The 25,000-nt window shown below is 40.9% G+C and overlaps 1 protein-coding gene across 1 annotated transcript in view; it reads left to right on the forward strand.

Annotated features, from left to right (window-relative positions):
• Window positions 1-25,000, forward strand: part of gfra3 (GDNF family receptor alpha 3) — a 187,804-nt gene that overhangs the window by 116 nt on the left and 162,688 nt on the right. The window contains exon 1 of the mRNA XM_084331511.1: window positions 1-538. This exon is cut by the window's left edge and continues 116 nt beyond it. Within this exon, the coding sequence (XP_084187637.1) occupies window positions 499-538 (40 nt within the window). The 5' untranslated portion in view covers window positions 1-498. The remainder of the gene's footprint in view (window positions 539-25,000) is intronic.

Consider the following 25,000-nt stretch of genomic DNA (forward strand, 5'->3'; position numbering starts at 1 on the left):
AGCATGAGCACGGGACCCCCTCTCCAGCGGAGCCGGGAGAGAAGCGAACAGCGGAGGGCGCGATGATCTGATGACTTTTCCGCGCTGCACTCAAGGACACAGCTGGTTGTTGCTTGACATTTTTGTAAATAGTTATCCGGGGAACGGTGGCGAACTGCGCTGCCTTGACTAAAAAAGACACACGGACAACAAGGCGGTCGCTCATATCTCCGCCGTGCACTTTGGAGCAGCCAGCAGAGACATATCTCCGAGGTGTTGTAACTGCCGTCTTGGGGATTTTAAACTTGGAGGACTTTTTGTTTGCAGTGTTGGAACAAAACAAAGACAGCGAGACGGACCGTGACGCTCGACGCAGTGAATGTAGTGTCCCGCCGAGCGGAGCGGCAGGCTGGGTGTCTGCGGGGCGCACAGAGCGGTGTCGCTGCTGGACCCCATAACGCACCGAGTCTCACCCCATCCCTCCGTCCCACTGGCTGCTCCTCCCGCCTCGCACCGGAGATGATTGTCCTCGGGATTCTGCTGAACATCTTCTTCTCAGGTACCGAGACTATAGACTGATAAGAGGGGGTACCAACCAATACAATGACAATCACGCTTCTATCATTGGGGTTCACCTTTATTATACAGTAGCACTCAATAACAGGCCCATTGTAATACTCGCTGGAAACACAAGTGATTTTACTCAACAGTCTTGATGCTTTGCATCACAAACAATATATATAAAATAGCCGTTTTTCCCCCCTGAAATTACATTGTATCTCTTTTAGTTTGTAGCATCTGCCATTGCGCTCGTGTTGATGTGAAGACAATAATTCTGTAATTTATTTTTAGGCATGATTCAGTCCCATAAATCTAACCCCGGTCATTATTACACAGTAATATATTGACCCATTTGAATCGGGGGCTTTAATTTTCAGGATTGTATACTAACTTTTTCAAGCAAGTAAAAAATACACAGAAGAACATCATTGACATACATATGCCTTTATTTGTTTCCCCCTTGATGTGAATAATTCTTAATGTAGTTATGATTTCGGCAACGTGTTTCCAAGATGGCCTGCATTAAGGCTACTTAAGAGCTTTTTTAAGTTTCGCCCCAAAAATGTCGCTCGGCTCGGCTACGCCCTTTGTGTCTCCCCTCCATCTGAACTTTGAAACTACAGCTTCACATTTACAAGGGGTCACGGGGTGAGGTTGTACGATGTCGACAGCCGCTGTCATTGTCATGCCGTTTCCTTATAGCCAAAAAGTCATAATTTCAGGAAGGAATTGAGGAAACAACTGGTTGATTTTCATAGCCTACTGATGATGATCCCGGGACACAAACTCTTGGGACAGTGTCATTTTCTATAATAAATAGGGTAAATGGAGAGAGGATGTAATTGTAGGGCATTTCATTTTGAGTTAGTTTGTCCCCCCCCCCCTCTTCTCTTAGAGAGTGCTGATTTATCCAAACACCTTTCTGGCTGGCAGGTTGTGTCTGATTATTATAATTCTTTCAATCGCTATCCGAATTCCCCTCGGCTTCAACCACGCGTCAGAATAAATTGTTCGATTTGTTCAGTGAGGAAGTGCAGTCAACCGATGCCAGTGTGCAAACACATTTGTAGCAGCAGTAGTTGACGTCTTATCGGCGCGCGGGCAGGTGTGCGTCGGGCTGCCAGATGCGCGCGCAGGTGTGTTTGAGTAGCCGGGGCGGTGGTGCGTACAGACAGACAGGCAGGCAGGCAGGCAGGTGGACACTGGACAGACAGACGGACAGTTGAGGACAAGAAGAGCGAGGATGCCTTCTGTGTTGACAGCACTACCTACAAACACATCAACTACTCCCATCACACACACACACACACACACACACACACACACACACACACACACACACACACACACACACACACACACACACACACACACACACACATACGCACTCTGTAGCTTAACATGAACACACACACGACACGCACGCTGTGCACGCTCACACACTAGCAGCCACTTAACACTTTAACATGAGCGGGCACACACTCATGCCGCACACTTATGGCCAAAAGGAAAGGCCACTTTAAATTAGAATAACAGGAACAGTGTATTGCACTACCAAAGCTACCTAGCATGTCCTATATGCTCTGTAAATAACTATGTACAGATACCGAGATGTCACACCATGTTACCTGTTACCTGTTTATTGCACAATGTTGTTTTTTTATTGGATTCTATTATATGTTGTACCACTGTATTGCACATAGTTGCGGGCAAGACCACCCGCATTTCATTGTATACTTGTATGCCGTGACAATTAAAACTCTTGACTTGACTTGACTTAACCCTCCATCACACTACAATAGCTCTTCAAACTAAATCTGGATGTAAAAAAAGTCCTCATTGTACACACACACACACACACACACACACACACACACACACACACACACACACACACACACACACACACACACACACACACACACACACACACACACACGAATACAATGCAACAGGAAGTCATTTTCTGTTTAGTTTGTTAGTTTGTTGACATTTTTCAAATTGAGGGATTTGCCCTCAAGCACTTAAACGAACGTATTTTCAAACGGATGCTTCCCGAAATGTAATACAATGGTTTGCTGCTCCCTTAAATTCTTTTTTATCTTGGAGCAGTGACCAAACGCTGGACAGCATGATGTTTTTGTGGGACAGTAATACTGAATACAATATGTAGGAATAAAGGTTTACATAAAGTATAACGCATTTGATCTAAATATAAACATTTAGATTAATTAACTATATTCTTAAAAGCACAGTATGGTCAAATGGGCCAAATGGCTAAGCAGTAGAAACACTGCTGAACAGAACATAGAAATTATGTCTTTATAGTTGTTACTGGATGCTTACCGCTCCCAAAACACAAATCCAAGACAACGTTTTCAACACTATGGAGTATAGTGTGCTTATATAGGTCTTTTGAGGAATTTATATTTCTTGCTGGATCTCACTGCTTAGAGCCTTCTGACGAAGAGGATGTTTATAAAACTCTTGACATGTCAGAGAGAAATTCACTTTGACTTGAATCTCACTCTTCACAAGATCCACACTGCATCAAATTCTCTTGTCCGTTCACAGACCGGTCAGAGCACATCTTCAGCTGCAGAGGCCATGCAGTGCAATTGAAAGTGATGGGTTATATAGGGTAAATGTGCCTATTAAGTCCACATACCATATAAGCCCACTTGCAACTTGAACAAATAGAAAAAAACTGCATCATAATTTTGTGCTGTGTAATATTCCTTCCAATGAAGCTGCTTCTTACCTACATGCCAGTTTTTTTTGTAAGCCAATCAGATTAACTGACCTTGAGTTATTGAAGCAAACATGTAAATGGCTGCATTTATATAGCGCTTTTATCCAAAGTGCTTTACAATTTGTTCCTGACATTTTACCCATTCACTCACATTCACACACCGATGGCGGAGGCGACCATGCAAGGTGCCAACCTGCTCATAGGGAGCAATTAGGGGTTAAGTGTCTTGCTCAAGGACACTTTGACAGGCTGCCCGGGAGGAGCGGGAATCGAACCGGGAACCTCTGGATTACCAGACGACTGCTCTACCTCCCGAGCCACTGTCGCCCTGCATGTGAGATGTGCTAGCTGAGCTGTGAAGAAGTTGCATAAAAACTTGGGTCCTGGGGAGATCCTCACTCTTTCTACATATTTGGACTCCTGTTTTTGGTAAGTACTTATTTGTAATAAAAATTAAGAGATTTGATTTTGTTTATATGAGTTTTAGCATGCTATCTAACTGATCACATGGTGCGTGCTACCATACAGTAGCTGCACAGTATAGTTCATTGCAATGGCATAAAGCATGATACGCATGCATAGTTAACATGTTTGTATGTAGTTTATATTATTATACAGTTCAATGGTCAATAAATGTGTTTCTTTTGTAAATTAACATTTTGATCAGGTGGGCTTAAATGGGAGGGACACTAGCAAAACTCTGAACTGTTTGGGGTGGATGTAAGTGGGCATAGTTAATTACTTCTCTGCATATTCAACTTTTACTTTTCATGTTATGTTAGTGCCCATATATAGATTTATCTCATATCATTGTTTTGTACATGTCATGTATGTAGAATGAAATATTCAGTATTTTATCCATTAAATCACTGGTCTTCCCTTTAAGACCACCTGTTCCCTTTAAGTCCAGTTGACTGTGTTTCAATGGGGACATTTGAACCCTTTTCCCTTCTAATTATGTCCTCACCTGATAAATTCAGATCCATAATTCAGATAATTAATACCAATATTCAGTGATAGTGCATACTGTAGGTCCATCCATTCTGGATAGGCCCATATATCCTATCCTAACATTAGCAATAGCCTAATGTGTTAATCTTTACTTTTCAGAGCAGCTGACTAAAACACGGAAAAGTTTGTAGCAGTAGGTAGCCTATTATGAGGTTAAGCAGGTCTAGTTATGTGTTTAGCTATGTGATGATCTAATGTGTAATGTGATGTCGAAGACTAATATAATAATGCTTTGTCATTCCTCATCCCTTCAGATCCTTTGCCAGTCAGTGGGGCTGGGGCTTCACACATACTGACTTGCTTGATCTTATTCAAGAAAATGTAAATACAAAGAGGCTTGAAACACCATTCAAGGATGGAAGACCCGGCCGGAAGTGGTACGGACGCTTCATGCAGGACCATCAGGAGTTAAGTGTCCGGAAATGAGAACAGTTGAAAAATAAATGAAGTGAAATTAATCAGGCTAAATTAAATGTGATTGGCCTAAAAATCCAATAAACATTATTGTTTTATTGTACATCATGAAACGTAGTCATTTACTATCCACTAACATTAGTACTGAACCAGCAAATTGTCAGTCAGTCTTCAGAAATCTTGGTTGGACCAGAAATCTTGGGTGATTTAAAATGCCAGCAGTACGCCATAGGATATAGATACAGACAAAATTATAACACATATTGAAAGATTAAGTATTGAAGAGTAAATTCCACCATAGTTTGGATTTAGCATGAATATATATGTTTGGCTACACTCCAATGAATGAATGAATGAATGAGTTTATTTCAAACATAAATTAAAAACAAATGAAATAAATTAAAATAAAACAATAAAGTAATAAACAAATCAAACAAACAAGCAAAACAGTAATGTTCGAAAAGGAGTAGGATGAAGTGTAAACGTATGTATTCCTACCCCCTTCACACTCTATTATCTTATGCAACTCATACAAACTCATTTTCATACAACCCAAATTTCCACACTATGAAAAGAAAATATTATGAAAAGAAAATATCAGTAATGATACTAAAGATAATCCCGCTGAGCACTAGCCCCTGGACAGGGACACCAGGGCTCAAGCGGTCAACACAACGCCTCCTCATCCATATACCTCCGAGATATAATCCTTTTATATGTTTTTTTAAAGTAATTTATATTTGTGCTTTTTTTTTATTCCACACTCAAACCATTCCACAGATTCACTCCACAAACTGAAATGCACATACTCTTCATTGTTGAATGAACAGCCTGTTTCTTGAAGTTAGACTCTCCTCTTAAATTGTAACCCCCCTCTCTATCACAGAATTTTTTTTGGATGTTACCCGGGAATTGTTTCGTGCTCTAAACATGATTTGTGCAGTCTTAAATTCAGCCAGGTCCCTGAGTGTCATGGCATGTGATTTTAAAAACCTTATTGATAATCCTAATAGCTCTTTTTTGTAGTGTGCATAATGGTTTAAGTTGCTTTTATAAGTGTTACCCCAAATCTCCACACAGTAGTTCAGATATGGTAGTACCAGTGAGCAATATATACTGTACAGTGATTTATGATCCAAGATGTGTTTTGTTTTCCCTAGTACTGCAGTGCTCCTTGCAATTTATTTCTTTATAGTTTATGTGAGGTTTCCAGCAGATTTTGTGGTTCAGTATCACACCTAGACATTTATTTTCATACACTCTTTCAATGTTGACATCATCTATAATAATTTGTACTTGCGTGTCTATTTTACGATTACCAAATAACATAAGTTTGGTTTTACTCAACTTTAATGACAATTTATTTAAATCAAACCATAATTCTAATCGACTAATTTCTGTGATGGTGACGTCCAGAAGCTGTTGCAAATTTCCACAGAACAAAACATTGGTATCGTCTGCAAATAAAACAAATGTCTAAATATTTGATACACTACATAATATCATTGATGTATAAAATAAACAATAAAGGTCCTAACACTGACCCCTGTGGGACTCCACAGGTGATATCGGCATGTGATGATTTATGGTCACCCATCTGCACAAACTGTGGCCTAAAACACAGCTTGCACTACTAGCTTCTTGGAGAAAGGAGGCACTAGCAAGCAGGGAGACGCTGGTGTGTAGACTGCTGACGATTTAGAGAAATCCATGTTTTAATTCAATTCAAGAATGAATGATAGTCTATTATAGACGACCAGAAGAGGGGATCGATCATATCCCCACCAGCGATAAGAAATGATTGACCAGAGGTAAAGACGTCAAAAGCAGAGGTAGGGAAATTCCCAACCTCCCCCTGGCAAATCACACCCTGCTCGCACACGCACGCACACACACACACACACACACACACACACACACACACACACACACACCAGCGTTTCTGTTAGAACATATTCGTGCCGGTCTGGGTGTCCTGCAAGATTTCTATCCCCGGACATATTCGAGAAATTCCGGTCAGCCTGGTTTTCCTTTTTACCGGCTGAATGCCACCATCGGCGCCAATGTTAACGTTAATATCGCCTAATCTATGTTTTAAATTATGGCTATGTGTCTAATCTGCCCATCGCATTATCAAAGACTATTTTCCAGTCAGTGCTGTGACTGCTGTCAAGGCTGTTTATCGCGTCGTTTCCGTTTCAGAGCAGTTAGAAAAGCCCCCGTTTTCAGATAAAAAACAGCTCATTCTGGAGCATTCTATGAAAATCGTCTTTTAGTGGAATATTCCACAACGTTGATATTCGTCGGCCTTTTTATGAATCGTTTTCAAATAAACGCTAGATGATCAATATTATACGTGCACGCAAGCACATTACGGCCGCGCGCGGATAATCGCCCCGTTGATTTCCTCTCTGACTTTTACAGTGAAACCGAAAGAAGACATTTCACAAAACAGCTTATAACTTCATCAAACTTACTCTGATTATCCTAACACTGATAACATAGAGTCCTTACCTGACATCAGATGGTATCCAACTGGTATATTCCAATTCCTGATCACCATTCGAAAAAATCGATACGTGTATGGATCCAACATGATACTGTAGAACTCCATGATCAGTGGGGATCTGAGGTTCCAGAATGAACTGTGGTAACCCTGGCTGGATCAGTGAACTGGAAAATGTGGATATAATGTCGCACCTCAGCCAGGAGAATTAAACTTTCCACTCGGGCCTGAACGCTCGACATTTCTGTTTCTGTTTTCTTTCACCACGGCATCAGCGGTCTCTGTGACTTCAAGTTCAGAAGACTCATCTTCGTTGTCATTATTATTAGACCTGCTTGTGCTTGGTTTCATGAAATATTTGTTAAGCTTAGCTTGTTTTGGCCATCTCTCTCTCTCTCGCTCGTATACCTGTTTGTCGTTATGGTGGCCAGACAGGCTCAAAAAAAGAAAGAAAAAAAGATTCACATCCGAGCGGCGCCATCCGCGCTTTATCAGAGTGAAGCAACATGTAATGATTGTTTCGTTCATCGCATAGGCTATTTAATTTTAGCCTATTTTAATACAATTCAAATGATAAAATTGTGCTTAGAGAAATTATTTTCACCGGACATTATGACCGGAGAGATTTAAATATTCGGACTTCAACATATTTTGCCGGTCAAATACCGGTAATTACCGGCTAACGGAAACGCTGACACACACACACACACACACACACACACACACACACACACACACACACACACACACACACACACACACACACACACACACACACACACACACACACACACACACACACACACACACACACACACACACACACACACACATTTACACGCACAGCGAGCTGACAGGTGAAGGCTATTTGGCCAACTCGACACACCTTTAAGTGGCGATTCCGCTGCACAGCAGGAATGTGAGATTTGAACAGCAGGGCTTTTGGTTTGGACTGCAAGTGTGCATGGGAACACACCCACCCACACACACACACACACACACACACACATACACACACACACACACACACACACACACACACACACACACACACACACACACACACACACACAGAGAGAGGGCAGAGAGAGAGAGAGACATAAAGTCCCGTCATTTACTTGGTTAGAGACTATGACGTGTGTTACTAGAATGAGTGCATCATGTATGTGCGAGTGATATAAAACCACTTTGATGATAACAGTAAATGTTGTTGAGATAATGGGATGGAATTGAGAGAGAGATATTAGAGGGCTGTCCCAGTATTTCATTTCAAACCTTTATTTCAACTTGTGAGACACTGAGGTTACCCAGCTCATTTACAGCAACATCAAGCTTACAAATCATTCTTAATTCAGAGCAAACTCAAGTTACCCTAAGAAACAACCAGTCATTTGAACGACTAGAGTAGGTTCCAAGATTCCATTCCAAGAGTGTTGTGATGTAAGGGGGAAGTTTACTAGGGATGCCCCGATCGATCGGCCAGCGATCGGTATCGGCCGATATTCAGTATAAATATGAGATCGGTGAATTCCGATAATGCTTTATTTTCGCCGATCATGAAAACCGATCGAAAAACATGATTTAATTCAGCAGAGTTCTCACTCGCTGACTTCTCTCTCAAGCACACAGAGCTGCAGCGCACTGCCCCTCCCCCTCCTCCTCCCCCTGCCCCTCCCAGACCCGTGTCAACAGAGGCTCCTATTGCCTCCGGCAATAGTCTGTTCTAGTCTAGTGCATGCGACCTCTGTGAGCTAACGTTAGCTACCTAGCTAACGTTACTGTTTAAACAAAATGACCCAGTCGACTATTCACTCTTAGTTTAATACATGAGGCATTGTCTAACGGTATCTAGCTGGCTAGCTACTGATAGCTCCTGATATCAACAAATGCTCCAGCAATAGTCTAGTAGTGCATGATACCTCCGTTAGCTAGGTAGCTCACGTTAGCTCACGTTAGCTCACTGTTTATATGAAATGTCCCAGTAAACTAAATAGTTCACTGAGGCGTTGTCTTAACGTTATCTAGCCGACTAGCTACTGATAGCTCCTGATATCAACAAATGCTCCAGCAATAGTCTAGTAGTGCATGATACCTCCGTTAGCTAGGTAGCTCACGTTAGCTCACTGTTTACACGAAATGACCCAGTAAACTAAATAGTTCACTGAGGCGTTGTCTTAACGTTATCTAGCCGGCTAGCAGTAGCTACAGATAGCTCCTGATATCAATGTCTTATAACATTGATTCGATGCGGATTCGAGCCCATGGCTTGCATCGCAGTCACGAAAGGGGCTAGCTGAGGGCATGCTGAATGTGATTTGACCAAAGCAGAGTATACACACAGACAGTGGAGCTGTTTGCAGATAGCGAGCATTTTGACTTGTTGCGTGGTGGCGATGTCTCGCAGATAATACAACTACAAGTATAATTATATAATATATATATTTTATAATTAAAAAAATATATATATTTACATTATTATTATTTTTTTATAAAACCAAAAACGATCGGTATCGGTATCGGCCGATATGGCTCATAGACGATCAGTGATCGGTATCGATGGCAAAAAACGTGATCGGGGCATCCCTAAAGTTGACCAATAAGGGCTTCAAAAATAAACAAATACCAATGATAGACCTTTCAAAAGGACACAGTGTTGGGTATCATATCTGTCACCACTGCCAGTAATAAATATTGAGGGCAGAAGGTTTAAGAGTTGAAGGCGCAACATGCCTATAAATCACATCACCACAGTACCATAGTACAAACTTTCCTATCTGACCACCCCCACCCCACACTCGATTTGCTGGAGCGGGAGTATGTATGTGTGTGTGCGTGTGTAAGTGTGTGTGTGTGTGTGTGTGTGTGGGGGGGGGTGTGTGTTTGTGTGTGTAGTTGGAGGTGTTCTGTGTGTCTTGTTGATAACTGGGATTTGGAACTCAAACAGAAGAGCAGCAGATGGTGTGTTGGCTTCTGCTTTTGTGTGTCTGTGTGCATGTGTGTGTCTGTGTGTGTGTGTGTGTGTGTGTGTGTGTGTGTATATATATGTTTGTATGTATGTGTGTGAGAGTGCTATGTTATCTCAGAAAAAAGATGCCATTAAAATAAAAAAGTCAGACATTAAAGTCTCAGACAAGCAGTGTTTGGAAAGGACATCTTTCTCCGTGTATTCTATCTCTTTATTTAGACAGGGAGACAAGACACTGAATGTGATTGTGATTACATGCACATTATACAATGGCATGCACATTTCTTGATTCTGATTGGGGTGAAACAGTGAAGTTGCCGGTTGTTATTTAGTATAACACACTCCACGTGACCCCAGATCCCTCCCACAACGAATTACTTTATTTTTTCTGTCTGAATCAATCTGCCATAGATAGAAAAATGGAAGTATGAATAGCTTTTGAACGAATCCTCCAAAAAAGATACACTCAACTGGAATATGTTAGTTTGTTACATACACATGGATTATGTAATTAATTTGTCATGACTCATTGTGAAACAAAAGAAAAATCGCGGAGACATAAAAAAAAAACGGCAGACGTTTATTTTTATTTTTATTTTTTGAGATTTGATTGATTGATTGATTGGAAATTGTATTACCAGATTGCAGAATGGGTACAATACAGTACGGCTCAATACACACAATTGTTAAGGGGATGCAGACCAGAGAAAGACTTTCATCTTGTTTACATCAGGGTCCCCCATTTGCAATGCATCATAATGACATGACATACAGATAGACAGTAGGCCTACTGCTACGTCTTGTGAAGCACAGTGAAGTTACTGGTTGTTATTTGATTAATTGATTGAAATTTTTATTAACAGATTGCAGAATGGGTACAATACAGTACAGCTTAATACACACAATTGTTAACACTTTCGCGGCCACTTGGATCCGTCTAAAATCACTCTAGACGGCCAGCATTTCTAAACAGACTTGCATAGTCCGTGGGGCTGTTTGTAGAGCTAAATCTATACTTTATAGTATTGCTATCTGTCCATTCTCATTGTCAATTGACACCATAAACCGTCCCTTCAAAATGGCTTAAAGAAATAATTTTTTCATCAATACGTTCTCATTTTATAGCGTCTTGAATATAAGCGTTATATGGGATTTGGACTAGTATATTTCCTGGAAGGCGAGATACAGGCCGCTAAGCTACTAACGTTAAATCCAATGGCATTTCGGATATACAGAAGCTACAGTTAAAACTCAAACTGCATATGATCGGTATGATGGTTCACCATGAATGCATGAAAGGGGGGGGGGGGGGGGGGCGGGGGACGTCGTTTCTGATAATTGATTACCAATAACCGCGTTAGCCTCAGTAGCCACATTCGCTGATCGGGTGGATGGCTATCATAACAAGCCCTGATCAGCATGTAATTTACGTGAAAAAGATCTTACCGTGGGCCGGTTGGATCCCCCAAAGGATTTCCCAGTTATCGATCGCCATCTGGTAGATCGATATGTCCATTGGCTGATGATATATTCCTTTACTGCACACTGAAATCTAGGGCTGTCTTAAATACTTCGAAGCTTCGAAGCTTCGTTCGATGGCACAAGCTTCGAACATTAAAAAAAAATCGAAGTAAAAAAAATAATAATAATAATTATATTTTTTTTCATTTTTTTTTCAATTTTTTTATTTTATTTTTATTTTTACTTCGGTGTGTGTGTGTGTGTGTGTGTGTGTGTGTGTGTGTGTGTGTGTGTGTGTGTGCATGGGGCCATTGGGTGGGGCCGGGGGACAAATACACTGGAGGAAAGTAACCCAGCTCAGCACTGCCCAAATTATATCATCACTATTGCCTGTTTGAAGGATATCATCCTCAAACACATATACACCACCTACACGCCTATTCTCAGTCCTTGCCCCACAATGGTGGAATGAACTACCCACCCCAGTTAGGACAGCCGAATCCCATCCAATCTTTCGCCGTCTACTAAAGACGCACTTCTTCAACCATTATCTGAAATAAAATTTAAAAAATAAAATAAAAAGAATCTAACCCTAACTAACCTTACTGTCATGCACTTGTCCTAATAAACTAACCTACACTGTAACACGCAACACTTTGATGAATATTGTTACTCAGCTGATAGAGTTGTATCCTTCCTGATGACCTGTCGTACAGACCTTGTAAGTCGCTTTGGATAAAAGCGTCAGCTAAATGACTAAATGTAAATGTGAATGTAAATGCCTTGTAGAATTCCACACATAAGAAAGAAAGATACTGGGATGAATAAACAAAATAGGAAATAAAATGTAGAAATGCATGCAATACATAAATAAATATGAATCTCCATATATGAAATAGAACATTTAGATAAGGTGCTACTGAGATGTTTTGGTGAGTTCTTTGTTTTTTTGTGGAAATAGCCCTTCTTAAAAATGCATGAACATTCACTGATAATTGGTCTGTAGTGGAGTCTACAAGGTCTACATTGCCGGACCATGTAGAATCCGGACCTTGTAGACTGACATAATTCTGTGCATAGTTTAGTCTACACAGGCCATATTTCAAATCAAAATCTTACTTCATTCATCTTAAACATTCTTGATTTGGGGGATTGGTAGTTCCCATGAAATCTGAAGTTGTTCAAACGACAACAGCGATCCACCTTGAATTAAATCACACTGTGTTGGCTGCGTCACAGTCACGAAATGGGCTACTTAATTCATTAATCCAATCCACTTTATTTATAGAGCACATTTAAAAACAACAAAGTTTACCAAAGTGCTGTACAAGTCCCACAACATAAGATTAAAAAAAAAAATTATAAAAAAAAAAAAAGTATTAATTTTTTTTTAATTCGAAGCTTCGAATTAAAATCGAAGCTCGGCCCCGAAGCTTCGATTGCCAAAAAAATTCGAAGGTCAGCCCTACTGAAATCCGTGTCCCAAAACGTATTCCAAGCTACAGGCTATAGGCATCGCTTCATGTTAGCAGAAAACTACATTGGAAATCCAGAAAAAACAAGACAACTTCTGCCACAGGGAACACTGCATTATCGAGATAGCGCCCCTAAGAGATAAAAAAAAAAAGATAAAAGGCTATCTATGTAACAGACAGCAATGTGTTGTGTTTAATGGTACCCTGTCCAACTTTAAATCCCTACAGTGTGGAATTCCACAGGGAAGCTGCCTGGGGCCCCTCTTCTACGCCATTTTTACAAATGATTTGTCATGGGTATTAGAAAATACATGTATGGTTATGTACACCGATGATACTACAATGTATGCATCATCAGACAAAACAGAAGAGCTTAATGAAGTCCTTCAGAGAGAATTGAACTTAGTGTCCACTTGGGTGTCTGAAAACAGGCTGAATTAAACATCTCAAAAATAGGGGTGCACCTATGTATCGGTCGGGTATCGGTATCGGCCGATAAGTGCCTTGTTGACTGCAATCGGCCTATCGGCCAATAAGCTCGAATGTGCCGATGGCAGTAGCCGATAAATATCCATCAATTTGTGTAGCGTTAAGACAAAAAAAGAGTTCACTCGCGACCTGCACAACGCCGTCCCCAGTCCCCCCCCCACACACACACACACACACAAGCTACTGCATCAAAGTTACTACTTATGATTAACAAGGCATTCGTTTTGTGGCATTAACGGTAGGTTATGTAGATAACCTAGTTATATTAGTATTGGCTGAGCGTTCCGCTCTGAGCCGTATGAGATATTCTATCTCCTATGATACCTATTGTATCTCCTACGGCTCAGAGCGGAACGCGATAGCAAATACGGCATATAACGGTAGGTTATGTAGATAACCTAGTTATATTAGTATTGGCTGAGCGTTCCGCTCTGAGCCGTAGGAGATACAATAGGTATCATAGGAGATAGAATATCTCATACGGCTCAGAGCGGAACGCGATAGCAAATACGGCATATAACGTTATATAGTTAGTGTTACACGTTCAATAACATCAGCATATTATTTACCCGAACGTAGCAAGCGTTCATACTAGCTCAGTTCCTTCCGTTGCTCACAGAGCCCTGAGTTTTACCCATTCTGCAATCTGTTAATAACGTTTTCAATCAGACACATGTATAGAAAGTAGGGATGCTCGATATTAGCTTTTTTACCGATACCGATATTCCGATATTGTCCAACTCTTAATTTCCGATACCGATACGATACCGATATCAACCGATACCGATATATGCAGGGTTTCCCCCCAAAAAAACGGAATAATTTCAGGTAACTAATAATTTCACTGGATGCATTCAAAAGGCTTTCTAAATGTAAGCATTATCTGTGCAAAATATGATCATTAAAAAAGTTAAAATTAACATACAAGTTGTTGAATTAAACCAACATGCATACTTTTGACAATAAATAAAATAAGAACTGGTTCTTACTTGCTTGCCTGGGTAAATAAAGGTTAAAAAAAAAAAAAAAAAAAAAAAAAAAAATTTACCGATACCGATATTTTCCGATATCACATTTTACTGCCGATATCGGCCGATAATATCGGTCGGCCGATAATATCGGACATCCCTAATAGAAAGGCTTTGTTTTATTATAACATTAGTTGCAGTAAAATCATTATGCCTCATTTAAGTCATCCTGCGGAGCTAAAAGCTAAACGTCGGCCGCGCCGTGTTGTTGTTGTTCTAGAAAACCTCTCTCGTCAAAATCAATGGCGGACAAAAGCAGAAGTAAAAAATGTATACGCGCTTGCCGATTGGTGGTAACAGCAGAGGCGGGTGCAAGCGGTGTGTGACGTAATTGGCAGAATCGACTTGGTTCATTGGTTGAGACAATAGTACCTAGCTGCAGCCCAGCAGGTAGACCATGCTGGGAGAACTAGTATCTAGCTGCAGCCCTGCAGAACATACTGGGAGAGAGATAGTGCTATGTCTTGATGTTTCCTTTTTTTTAAGTAAGTAAAGAGGCCTATGTTCATATCGGTGAGCACAATTTGTAAGACAAATATACAGTAGTTTCATAAAAAAAATATATATATTACAAAAAAAAAAGATATTACAAAAAAAAAAAAAAAAAAAAAAAAAAAAAAAATGTTGCCACAAATATCGGTATCGGTATCGGCCGATTGTGTTAGTTGAACAATCGGTATCGGTATCAGTGGCAAATTTTCATATCGGTGCATCCCTACTCAAAAACCAAGAGCCTAATATTGGGATCCAAGCATGCTATAAGAAAAGACGTGAAGCTAAGTATATCTTTAGACGGAACAACAGCTATTGAGCAAGTTAGAGAGGCAAAGCTGTTTTGTGTCACACTTGATGGAGCACGCTCATGGTCAACTCACACAAACAATGTGGTTGCCAAAATGAGCAGATGTATTTCAATTATCAGAAGGTGTAGGTATTTTCTAGCTGATCTGATATTGAAGCAAGTGATACAGTCATTAGTTCTTTCTCACCTTGACTACTGTCCAGCTGTCTGGTCTAATGCCTCAAGACAAGAGCTCAATAAGATCCAGCTCACTCAGAACAGAACGGCCCGTCTGGCCCTGAACTGCTCAATGAGAAACAGTGTGGAGGGGATGCATACCAAGCTGTCGTGGTTGAAGGTGGAAGACAGACTGGATTGCAGCCTGATCTTGTTCATGAGGAATATATATATCTCAAGAGAACCTATCTGTTTGTATTCACAGCTAACATGTACACATGATCGACATAAGTATAATACTAGGCATGCTTGTAGGGAAACGTTCACACTGCTACTACCAAAAACCAATGCAGCAAAGAAAACTGTGTTATATAGAGCCATGTCATATTGGAATAAACTGCCAGTACATCTTACTCAGATAACCAGTAAGATACGTTTTAAAAATAATTTGAAAGAGCATTGAGAGAAAAATAAATTAGTTTACATTAAAGAAAAACACAGATACTGTAGTTTACACTGTAAAGATATGACTGTCTGAGAGTTGAATCCCTTTTATTGTATTTTCTGTGATCTGATACTCTGTTTGTGTACTGTAATGCTATTTGGAATTATTTTTATATGTAGGAATATTGGAATATATTTTTAAATGTATGCTACTATAATGTTATGTATGTATGTACTGTTTTTGTTGTGTGTGGACCCCAGGAAGACTAGTTGTTGCTGTGGTGATGACTAATGGGGATCCGTAATAAAGATAAGTAGGGTACTTCTGCAGTGCTGCTCGGTGACATCGAGTAGGTTATTACAATGGAATAAAAGCCAAAACAACCTTGCCACGGACATGTCCGTGGTTGGTCCTCAACCGTTGGATTCGAAACACGGATTTATCCGTGGTCGGGCGCCATTGTGTTAACACTTTGAATGCCAGCCACGACATAACACGTGTTAACAGCCCGCCCCCTGAATGCCCAGCACGACAATTAGCGCGTTTTTTTTTTTTAGCGATCTGAATTCATATTTCATCAACCGAGACTACCGTTGGGAAACCAGCCTCATCAGGAGCTCAGATGTGAAAAAAGCGCCCCCTATCGTCTCCCAGATGGTAATGCACCCTTTTGGAATGGACTCAATGACACCTCCCACGACCAGGCTCCGGACCTGGGGCGACAGGGCCTTTGCTGCTGCTGCCCCCTCCCTCTGGAATGCCCTCCCCAGCCATATCCGTGATGCAAACACCCTGACATCTTTTAAATCAGCCCTCAAAACTCACCTTTTCAATCTTGCTTTTGACCTCTAATTCTGTCTGTGTTATTTTATTTTTGTCATGTATTATTTTTTGTTCTGTTTTTTGTTTTGCCATAGTTTGTCTCTCCTGCCCATGTAAAGCGTCTTTGAGCACCTGGAAAAGCGCTATATAAAATAGATGTATTATTATTATTATTAATGAAAATGGATGAGAAAAAAAAAGTCCGGAATCCACATTTTACTTCTCACGCATGTAACCGGAGATGATCCCAGTCATTGTGGAGCCTTTGAACAGCGTGTAATATGTCTTTACAGTATGTAGCGTTGGATCAATAAAAGGATCGATTTTTGGAATGGCGATCAGGAATTGGAATAATCTTTTTGGATACCATCTGATCTCAGGTAAGGAATCTATTTTACCAGTCTTAGGATAATCAGACCTGTTTTCACGGAGATATAAGCTTTTCCCCTATGTTTGATATGGCTGTTTGGCTGTGCGAGCGATCAGGAAATATATCAGAGCAGATATCAGATCGCCTATATAGCGTGCATACGTACACATATACTATCGATAATCCTGCGTTTATTTGAAAACGATTCATAAATAGGCCAAAAAATTCGAATTTTTTTTGTGTATTCTAGAATATTCCGTTTATTATGGAATATTTTTATTTCCCTTGAAAACGAGGGCTTTTCAAGATGCTATAAAACGGAAATGAACCGATAAAAAAACAATCCGCTTCGACAATGTTGACTGGAAAATTAGTCATTGATAAGCGACGGGCAGATTAGACACAATTTAAAACATAGATTAGGCGATATTAACGCTAACATTGAAGTGGATGCTGGGCATTCAAGCACTAAATCGTGCGCCCCCTGCTGGGCACTGAAAGTGTTAAGGGGATGCAGACCAGAGAAAGACTTTCGTCTTGTTTACATCAGGGTCCCCCATTTTTAATGCATCATATGACATACATGACATACAGATAGACAGTACTGCTACATCTTGTTTAAGAAGCACAGTGAAGTTACCGGTTGTTATTTGATTGATTCAATGAAAGTTTTATTAACAGATTGCAGAATGGGTACAATACAGTACAGCTCAATACACACAATTGTTAACACTTTCCGTGCCGGCGTCCGTGTCCTATTTACCCCCTTGAATGCCGCCACCCACTTCAATGATAGAACTCTCATATTTGCGAACGCATAAACTATATCTTAAATTATGGCTATGTGTCTAATGTGGCCGTCGCTTATCAATGACTTGTTTGCAGTCAACATTGTCGAAACGGATTGTTTTTTCCACGCTGTTCTGCGGGACCACAAAGACTGCAATCGGCTCGGGATACTTGCCTGACAAGTAAAATGTGGATTCCGGACTCTTTTTTTCCCATGCATTTCATTCAATCCATTCCAAAGGGGTGCAGTACCATCCGGGAGATGATAGGGGGCGGTATTTTCCCAATGGAGCTCAGAGAGAGTTTGCAGTGGTAACGTGAGGCTAGATTTATGAAATATGAATGGAATCACTAATAAAAAGAATAACGATAAAAAAACGGCATATCTCGTTCTTGGCACTCAACGGTTGGCATGAAATAACGAGATATCTCGTCCGTGGCACTCAAAGTGTTAAGGGGATGCAGCCAGTCAAAGCTTACCAAAAGCACGAGCAGTGAACTCCAAGCCCACGTGACTGAAATCAAACTGGAAAGAAACAGACTAAGAAACGACGAAAACCTATGATCAAAACTGCAAAAAAGAATTTCATCAATGACAAAACTGAGGAAAACAAAAACAAACCACGTGAACTTTGGAAATTACTCAATAATCAACTAGGCTGCAGTAAAAAACTTAAAACCAGATTCTCAAACATAAAAACGGACAACAGCTTTGCAGAATAAAAAGCTGATAGCATCACGATGGTTTCAACCGGAAAAAATGTGCCGGAAGGTCTGGACTCTTACATATCTCGATGTGATTTATCAAGAAATATCTACAGCAAGAATTTTGGGTCTCAATGAATCCAAAATGACAATGTGGTTAGAAGTGGTGGAGAGAATAAAAGCTAGCATATAATGGTAGTGTCTGGTTAGGAACAAGTTATAATGGTTGGATTATCCGGGAGGGGGGGTACGAGCTGGAGCATATGTGTGTAGGTTTTTAGATAACAGGTGTAACTGAGGGGTACAATTCCCTGACTGTATTGAATAAGTATGGTATCATTAAACCACTACTGTCTTATGTACATTACTACTGGCCATACAGTACACAGGTATATGAGATGAACACCTCCACAATGACACGGTTCCACAACAAATCTTGGTTAGAATAATATTTATTAGCAGCACGAAGATTATCTTACATTACTTGAGAATTAGAGTCGCGCTTGTAAGGCGAAGAATGTGCATGAATAGGTCAAGAGCGTAAGTCCATTAGAATATTACGCAGGAGATAATGAATACCACCTGTATCATAGGAATTATATATATGGTACACTAGTAGGGCAGCGGGAGATACTAGTAGGGTCCCTCCGGTTGTAAGCCAGCAGGGGGCAGGAATGTTCGAATGCAAAAGTCTGGATCAACGGGGAATCAATAAGCTCCAGCTACGGGAGGCGGTACATTACTCCCTTGATCGGCAGACGAAAGCAGCAGCTATAATCCAAGTATGCGTGCAGCATAGGTGAAAGCCGGCCAGCCTCTCCTAGAGACGGGCTCGAGTGATGCTCCTCACGGGTAAATCCCACACAGTAGTGGGTGTAGACGATTCTCCTCCGCTCCAACAGCCACAGGACCAAAGCAATAATCCAGCCGAAAAGGGCTCTGTAGTCGCCGGTGTAGGTTATCCAGTGTACATATCCACACGGTTCTTGTCTAGGGCTCCTCGGATGACGGCACCAGGTTAAGCCGCCCAGCCTGGATAAGCACACTAGCTCGGTACGATGAAACGTTGGTAATGCTGGTCACTGTAGAACGGTAGCCGCACGATACACTATACATAATAGACTATTACTTAATAATAGAATAGGTCGAACTCGACGATACAGCGTTAAACTCTGACACTTCAGCTATCAATTCGCACGCGGTCTCAAGGCTCTATTTCGGGGCAAAACGGGCCCACTTCACAGCACGTTGTATCGTGGTGTGAGGCTTCAACTTATTAGGGTAACAGTACTTCTGTATTCACCTGCGCCGTATTTATACGTTAGGTGAACAAACTAGTACCAGCCTTATTTCTGTCTCGTATTCTTGCGCAGAGCCGGTCATGACCAGGCATGTCTTTGGCGGTGACTTTGAACTAGACATTGGGGGGTATGGCAGTGGCGCCTAGGGGATCGCTGTCCAATGGGAGAACGAAATATTATGGTCTGTACTAGGTAAAAGGGATATTCCGTGTATATGTACAAAGAATATACAAGGGATATCAGACGATATACAAATACTATACAATATATCTCAAGTAATAAATATATATATTCGGTTTAACCTGACCCTTTGTAACAACAGGTATTAGGGGTATATCCTGTATAAGATATTTGACTAAATGGTAATTTCATTGGATATGCACTGTAATTAATGCTTGTATATCTTATCGTGTGTTGTCATGTTTGTTTATATGTTTGTTTAAAAAAACAAAAAAAAAAAAAAAAAAAAAAAAACATCACAGACAAGCTGGATGTAGCCAATTACTTAATTAAACACTTTCTTCACAAACATAGCCACAACACTGGTAAACAAACTACCCTCCCACTCGGGGCATTATGGGGTAGAACACATAGTAGCTTACTACAAAAACCTAGGGGTCCACAAGGATGACTTCAAGCTGGAAATGGTAACAACAGATGAGGTACTCAAAAAACTGAGCGCCCTCCAACCTAACAAGGCCACTGGCCATGACAACATCCCCTCCAAATTCCTCAGAGACTCAGCAGCCGCCATCACCCCAGTCATCACACACATAATAAACCTCTCCATAAAACAGGGACACGTCCCCAAGGACTTCAAAATTGCGAGAGTGACCCCTCTGCACAAAAAGGGCAGCAAATTAGACCCAGGCAACTACCGCCCTGTTTCTATTCTCACCTCCATCTCGAAAGTCATGGAAAAAATTGTCTACGAACAGGTCGAAAAGTACCTAGCGGAAAAAAATCTAATCTACGAATTCCAATCTGGCTTCAGAACATCCCACTCCACTGACACATGCCTTCTCTATTTGAACGACCACATCAAACAAGAGGTGGACGCGGGCAAATACTGCAGCATGGTCATGCTGGACCTACAAAAGGCCTTCGACACTGTCAATCATTCCATTCTGATTGACAAGCTAAAAGCAATCGGTTTTGATAGTCTATCAGCGAGCTGGATGCAATCCTACCTTGAGGGGAGGGAACAGATGGTGGAGGTATACGGTACCCTATCCCCCCCCTCACAGTGAGCTGTGGTGTTCCACTAGGAAGCATACTAGGACCGCTACTGTTCCTAATTTATGCAAATGACATGTCATCAGCTTGTGACTGCAACTTGTTCCTGTTTGCGGACGACTCAGCCCTGCTGGTCTCTGACAAGAACAAGTTACAGGTTGAAAAAACCCTCAGCTCGGAACTAGGCAAAATCTGCATATGGCTCGCTGATAACAAACTATCATTACACATGGGCAAAACAGAGTCCATTCTCTTCGGCTCAAATAACAAACTCAGCAAGACCGACGGCTTCTCAGTTACAGTGGGTGACAATATTGTCACAAGGAAAGATGAAATTACCTACCTGGGTTCCATCCTAGAGGCTAATCTCTCCTGTGACAAAATGGCATCCAATGTAATAAAAAAAAGTCAACCAACGAACTCGATTCTTGTACCGGATCTCCTCTCTGGTAAACAAGAATACCCTGAAGACTCTGGCAGGAGCACTCATTCAAGGGTACTATGACTAGGGCTGACCTTCGAAGCTTTTTTTGGCAATCGAAGCTTCGGGGCCGAGCTTCGATTTTAATTCGAAGCTTCGAAAAAAAAAAAAAAAAAAAAAATTTTAATATTTTTTTAATTTTTTTATTTAATTTTTTTTATCTTATGTTGTGGGACTTGTACAGCACTTTCGTAAACTTTGTTGTTTTTAAATGTGCTCTATAAATAAAGTGGGTTGGATTAATTAATTAAGTAGCCCCTTTCGTGACTGACGCATCCAACAAGGTTTCACTCGGCTGTGTGATTTAATTCAAGGTGGATCGCTGTTGTCGTTTGAACAACTTCAGATTTCATGGGAACTACCAATCCCCCAAATCAAGATTGTTTAAGATGAATGAAGTAAGATTTTGATTATTTGAAATATGGCCTGTGTAGACTAAACTATGCACAGAATTATGTCAGTCTACAAGGTCCGGATTCTACATGGTCCGGCAATGTAGACCTTGTAGACTCCACTACAGACCAATTATCAGTGAATGTTCATGCATTTTTAAGAAGGGCAACTTCCACAAAAAAACAAAGAACTCACCAAAACATCTCAGTAGCACCTTATCTAAATGTTATATTTCATATATGGAGATTCATATTTATTTATGTATTGCATGCATTTCTACATTTTATTTCCTATTTTGTTTATTCATCCCAGTATCTTTCTTTCTTATGTGTGGAATTCTACAAGGCGCGCGCGCACACACACACACACACACACACACACACACACACACACACCTACACACACACACACACACACACACACACACACACACACACTTACATTTAGTCATTTAGCTGACGCTTTTATCCAAAGCGACTTACAAGTTCTGTACGACAAGACAGCAAGAAGGGTACAACTCTATCAGCTGAGTAACAATGTTCATCAAAGTGTTGCGTGTTACAGTGTAGGTTAGTTTATTAGGACAAGTGCATGACAGTAAGGTTAGTCACGGTTAGATTTTTTTTTTTTTTTTTTTTATCATTTCAGATAATGGTTGAAGAAGTGAGTCTTTAGTCGACGGCGAAAAATTGGATGGGATTCGGCTGTCCTAACTGGGATGGGTAGTTCACACACACACACACACACACACACACACACACACACACACACACACACACACACACACACACACACACACACACACACACCACACACACACACACACACACACACACACACACACCTACACACACACAAATCGAAGTAAAAATTATAATAATAATAATAATATTAATATTTTTATTTTTATTTTTTTAAACTTCGATTTTTTTTTTAATGTTCGAAGCTTGTGCCATCGAATCGAACGTTCGAAGCTTCGAAGCATTTAAGACAGCCCTAACTATGACTATGCTTGCACCTCATGGTACCAAAGCACCTCAAAGGCGCTAAAAACAAAATTACAAACATCTCAAAACAAACTGGCCAGACTACTGCTTGACCTTACTCCTAGAACTCACCTCACCCCTGCCCACTTTGACAACCTAGGATGGCTTAGAGTAGACGACAGAGTACAGCAACTTGCAATGGGCCTGGTCTACAAGATACACTACACGACCAAGGTACCCATGCAGGGCTGTACAGTGCGATGATATGATCGCAAATTGCCCCCTAATTTGGTCCGTGCGAGTTTAAAATAATATCTGGGGGCAAGCTTGCGAGTGGTGATTTCAACCCTTCATTCGCATTTCACTCCTAAATGAATCCATACAAATTGTAGTAAAACATTAGCCTACAACCAGGGCTGTACAGTGCAATATAATGTTGCGGTTGTAATTTCATTAGACAGACCAGCGCGGACCTTTAATAACATGCAATTTAATTGACACGAGCAATGAGCTAACGGTAGCTTCTAACCAAGGTATCCATTAGGATTATGCTAAGCTAACTAGCGATCTCTGCTAACCCTGGAAAACGGTCAAAGCAGACTCCACAAGACTAGTTCCATTCGTGAGGAAAGGGGGTGGGTTATATTGACAACGCTTGACAACAGAAGTTTAAACATAACTTCATATTTATTGGTTATTCATTTCTGTATATCATTCAATTTCGATCTCCGTGTGTCTCCATCTCCATCTCTTCCTGTTTACATTCGAGTGTGACGTCATCACCTACGGCAGCTTAGACGATCAAAACGCGAACCTAGAACAAAACCAGAAGGGGGGGGCTGGCTCTCTTGTTCGTTCTCGCCCCCCCCCCTCTCTCTCTCTCTCTCTCTCTCTCTCTCTCTCTCTCTCTCTCTCTCTCTCTCTCTCTCTCTCAGTGGTGGCCGCCACTGGGGGGGCGCTAGGGCGCCGCCCCCCCTCAGGCCCTGCCCTGGTTATATGAGAACAAGAACAATTATTTTTTAGTTTTTAGTTTTATAGCCCTATAAATAATATAAACATGTTTAAAATGAATAATATTTACTCATTTTAAGTATGTTTGTGTTTCCAATGCACAATATAACGTTACTATATAAAATAAAAAATACTCGTTTTCAGGAACAGGAAGTGACTCACTTTTTTTTAATTTTTTAATTTTTTTGTATTTCTCGGCCCGGGCTAGACGCGATAGCGCTCTGAGTGCGCGTCACTGTTCGATCGCTGTATCCGTCACAGCCAATCAGTGCGTAACGCGTTGTGCGTTGTAAATATGACTATTATGTTTGGAATCCGGGCGCGATTTGAAGCGGTCTAGGCAGCAGCGTCTAGAATTTCTGTAGCGCATTTCGCGGAGGACGCTCTCTGATTGGCCGACGTCAGTTTTTTTTTCCGTAGCAGCATTTCGCGGAGACGATCTTTGATTGGCCGAATCCACTTTCTAATGTTCCAATTCTAGCTTATTCGGGGAGAGAGTTGTGTTGTTGTGACTGAGATGCAGCTTATTTAGAGCGTGACTGCAAGTTCTTTCGACGGTTAAGCTTAGGCACTCTTTCAAAGTTGGTTTAAGGTTCGAGTTTGTCTTAGAGCATGGCGATAGAACGCCAGGTAGTTTGCAGTCTGTTCGACGTGGAAATGGACAAACTGTCTTGTTGTGGTGCTAACAGCTAACAAGCTATATGGCGGATGCAGTCTGGTGGACAGTGGACAGTGTTCTGGATATACATCATCAACAGCGGATTATACACTTATCAAGCCCACCACGTTTCAATTAAACAAAGTGAGTTTGAGGGACATGCACAATGGACAATGCCATGGAGTGGATTATACTTTATCAAGC

This window comes from Notolepis coatsorum, assembly GCF_963971535.1.
Source record: "Notolepis coatsorum genome assembly, chromosome: 16".
Classification (NCBI taxonomy): domain Eukaryota; kingdom Metazoa; phylum Chordata; class Actinopteri; order Aulopiformes; family Paralepididae; genus Notolepis; species Notolepis coatsorum.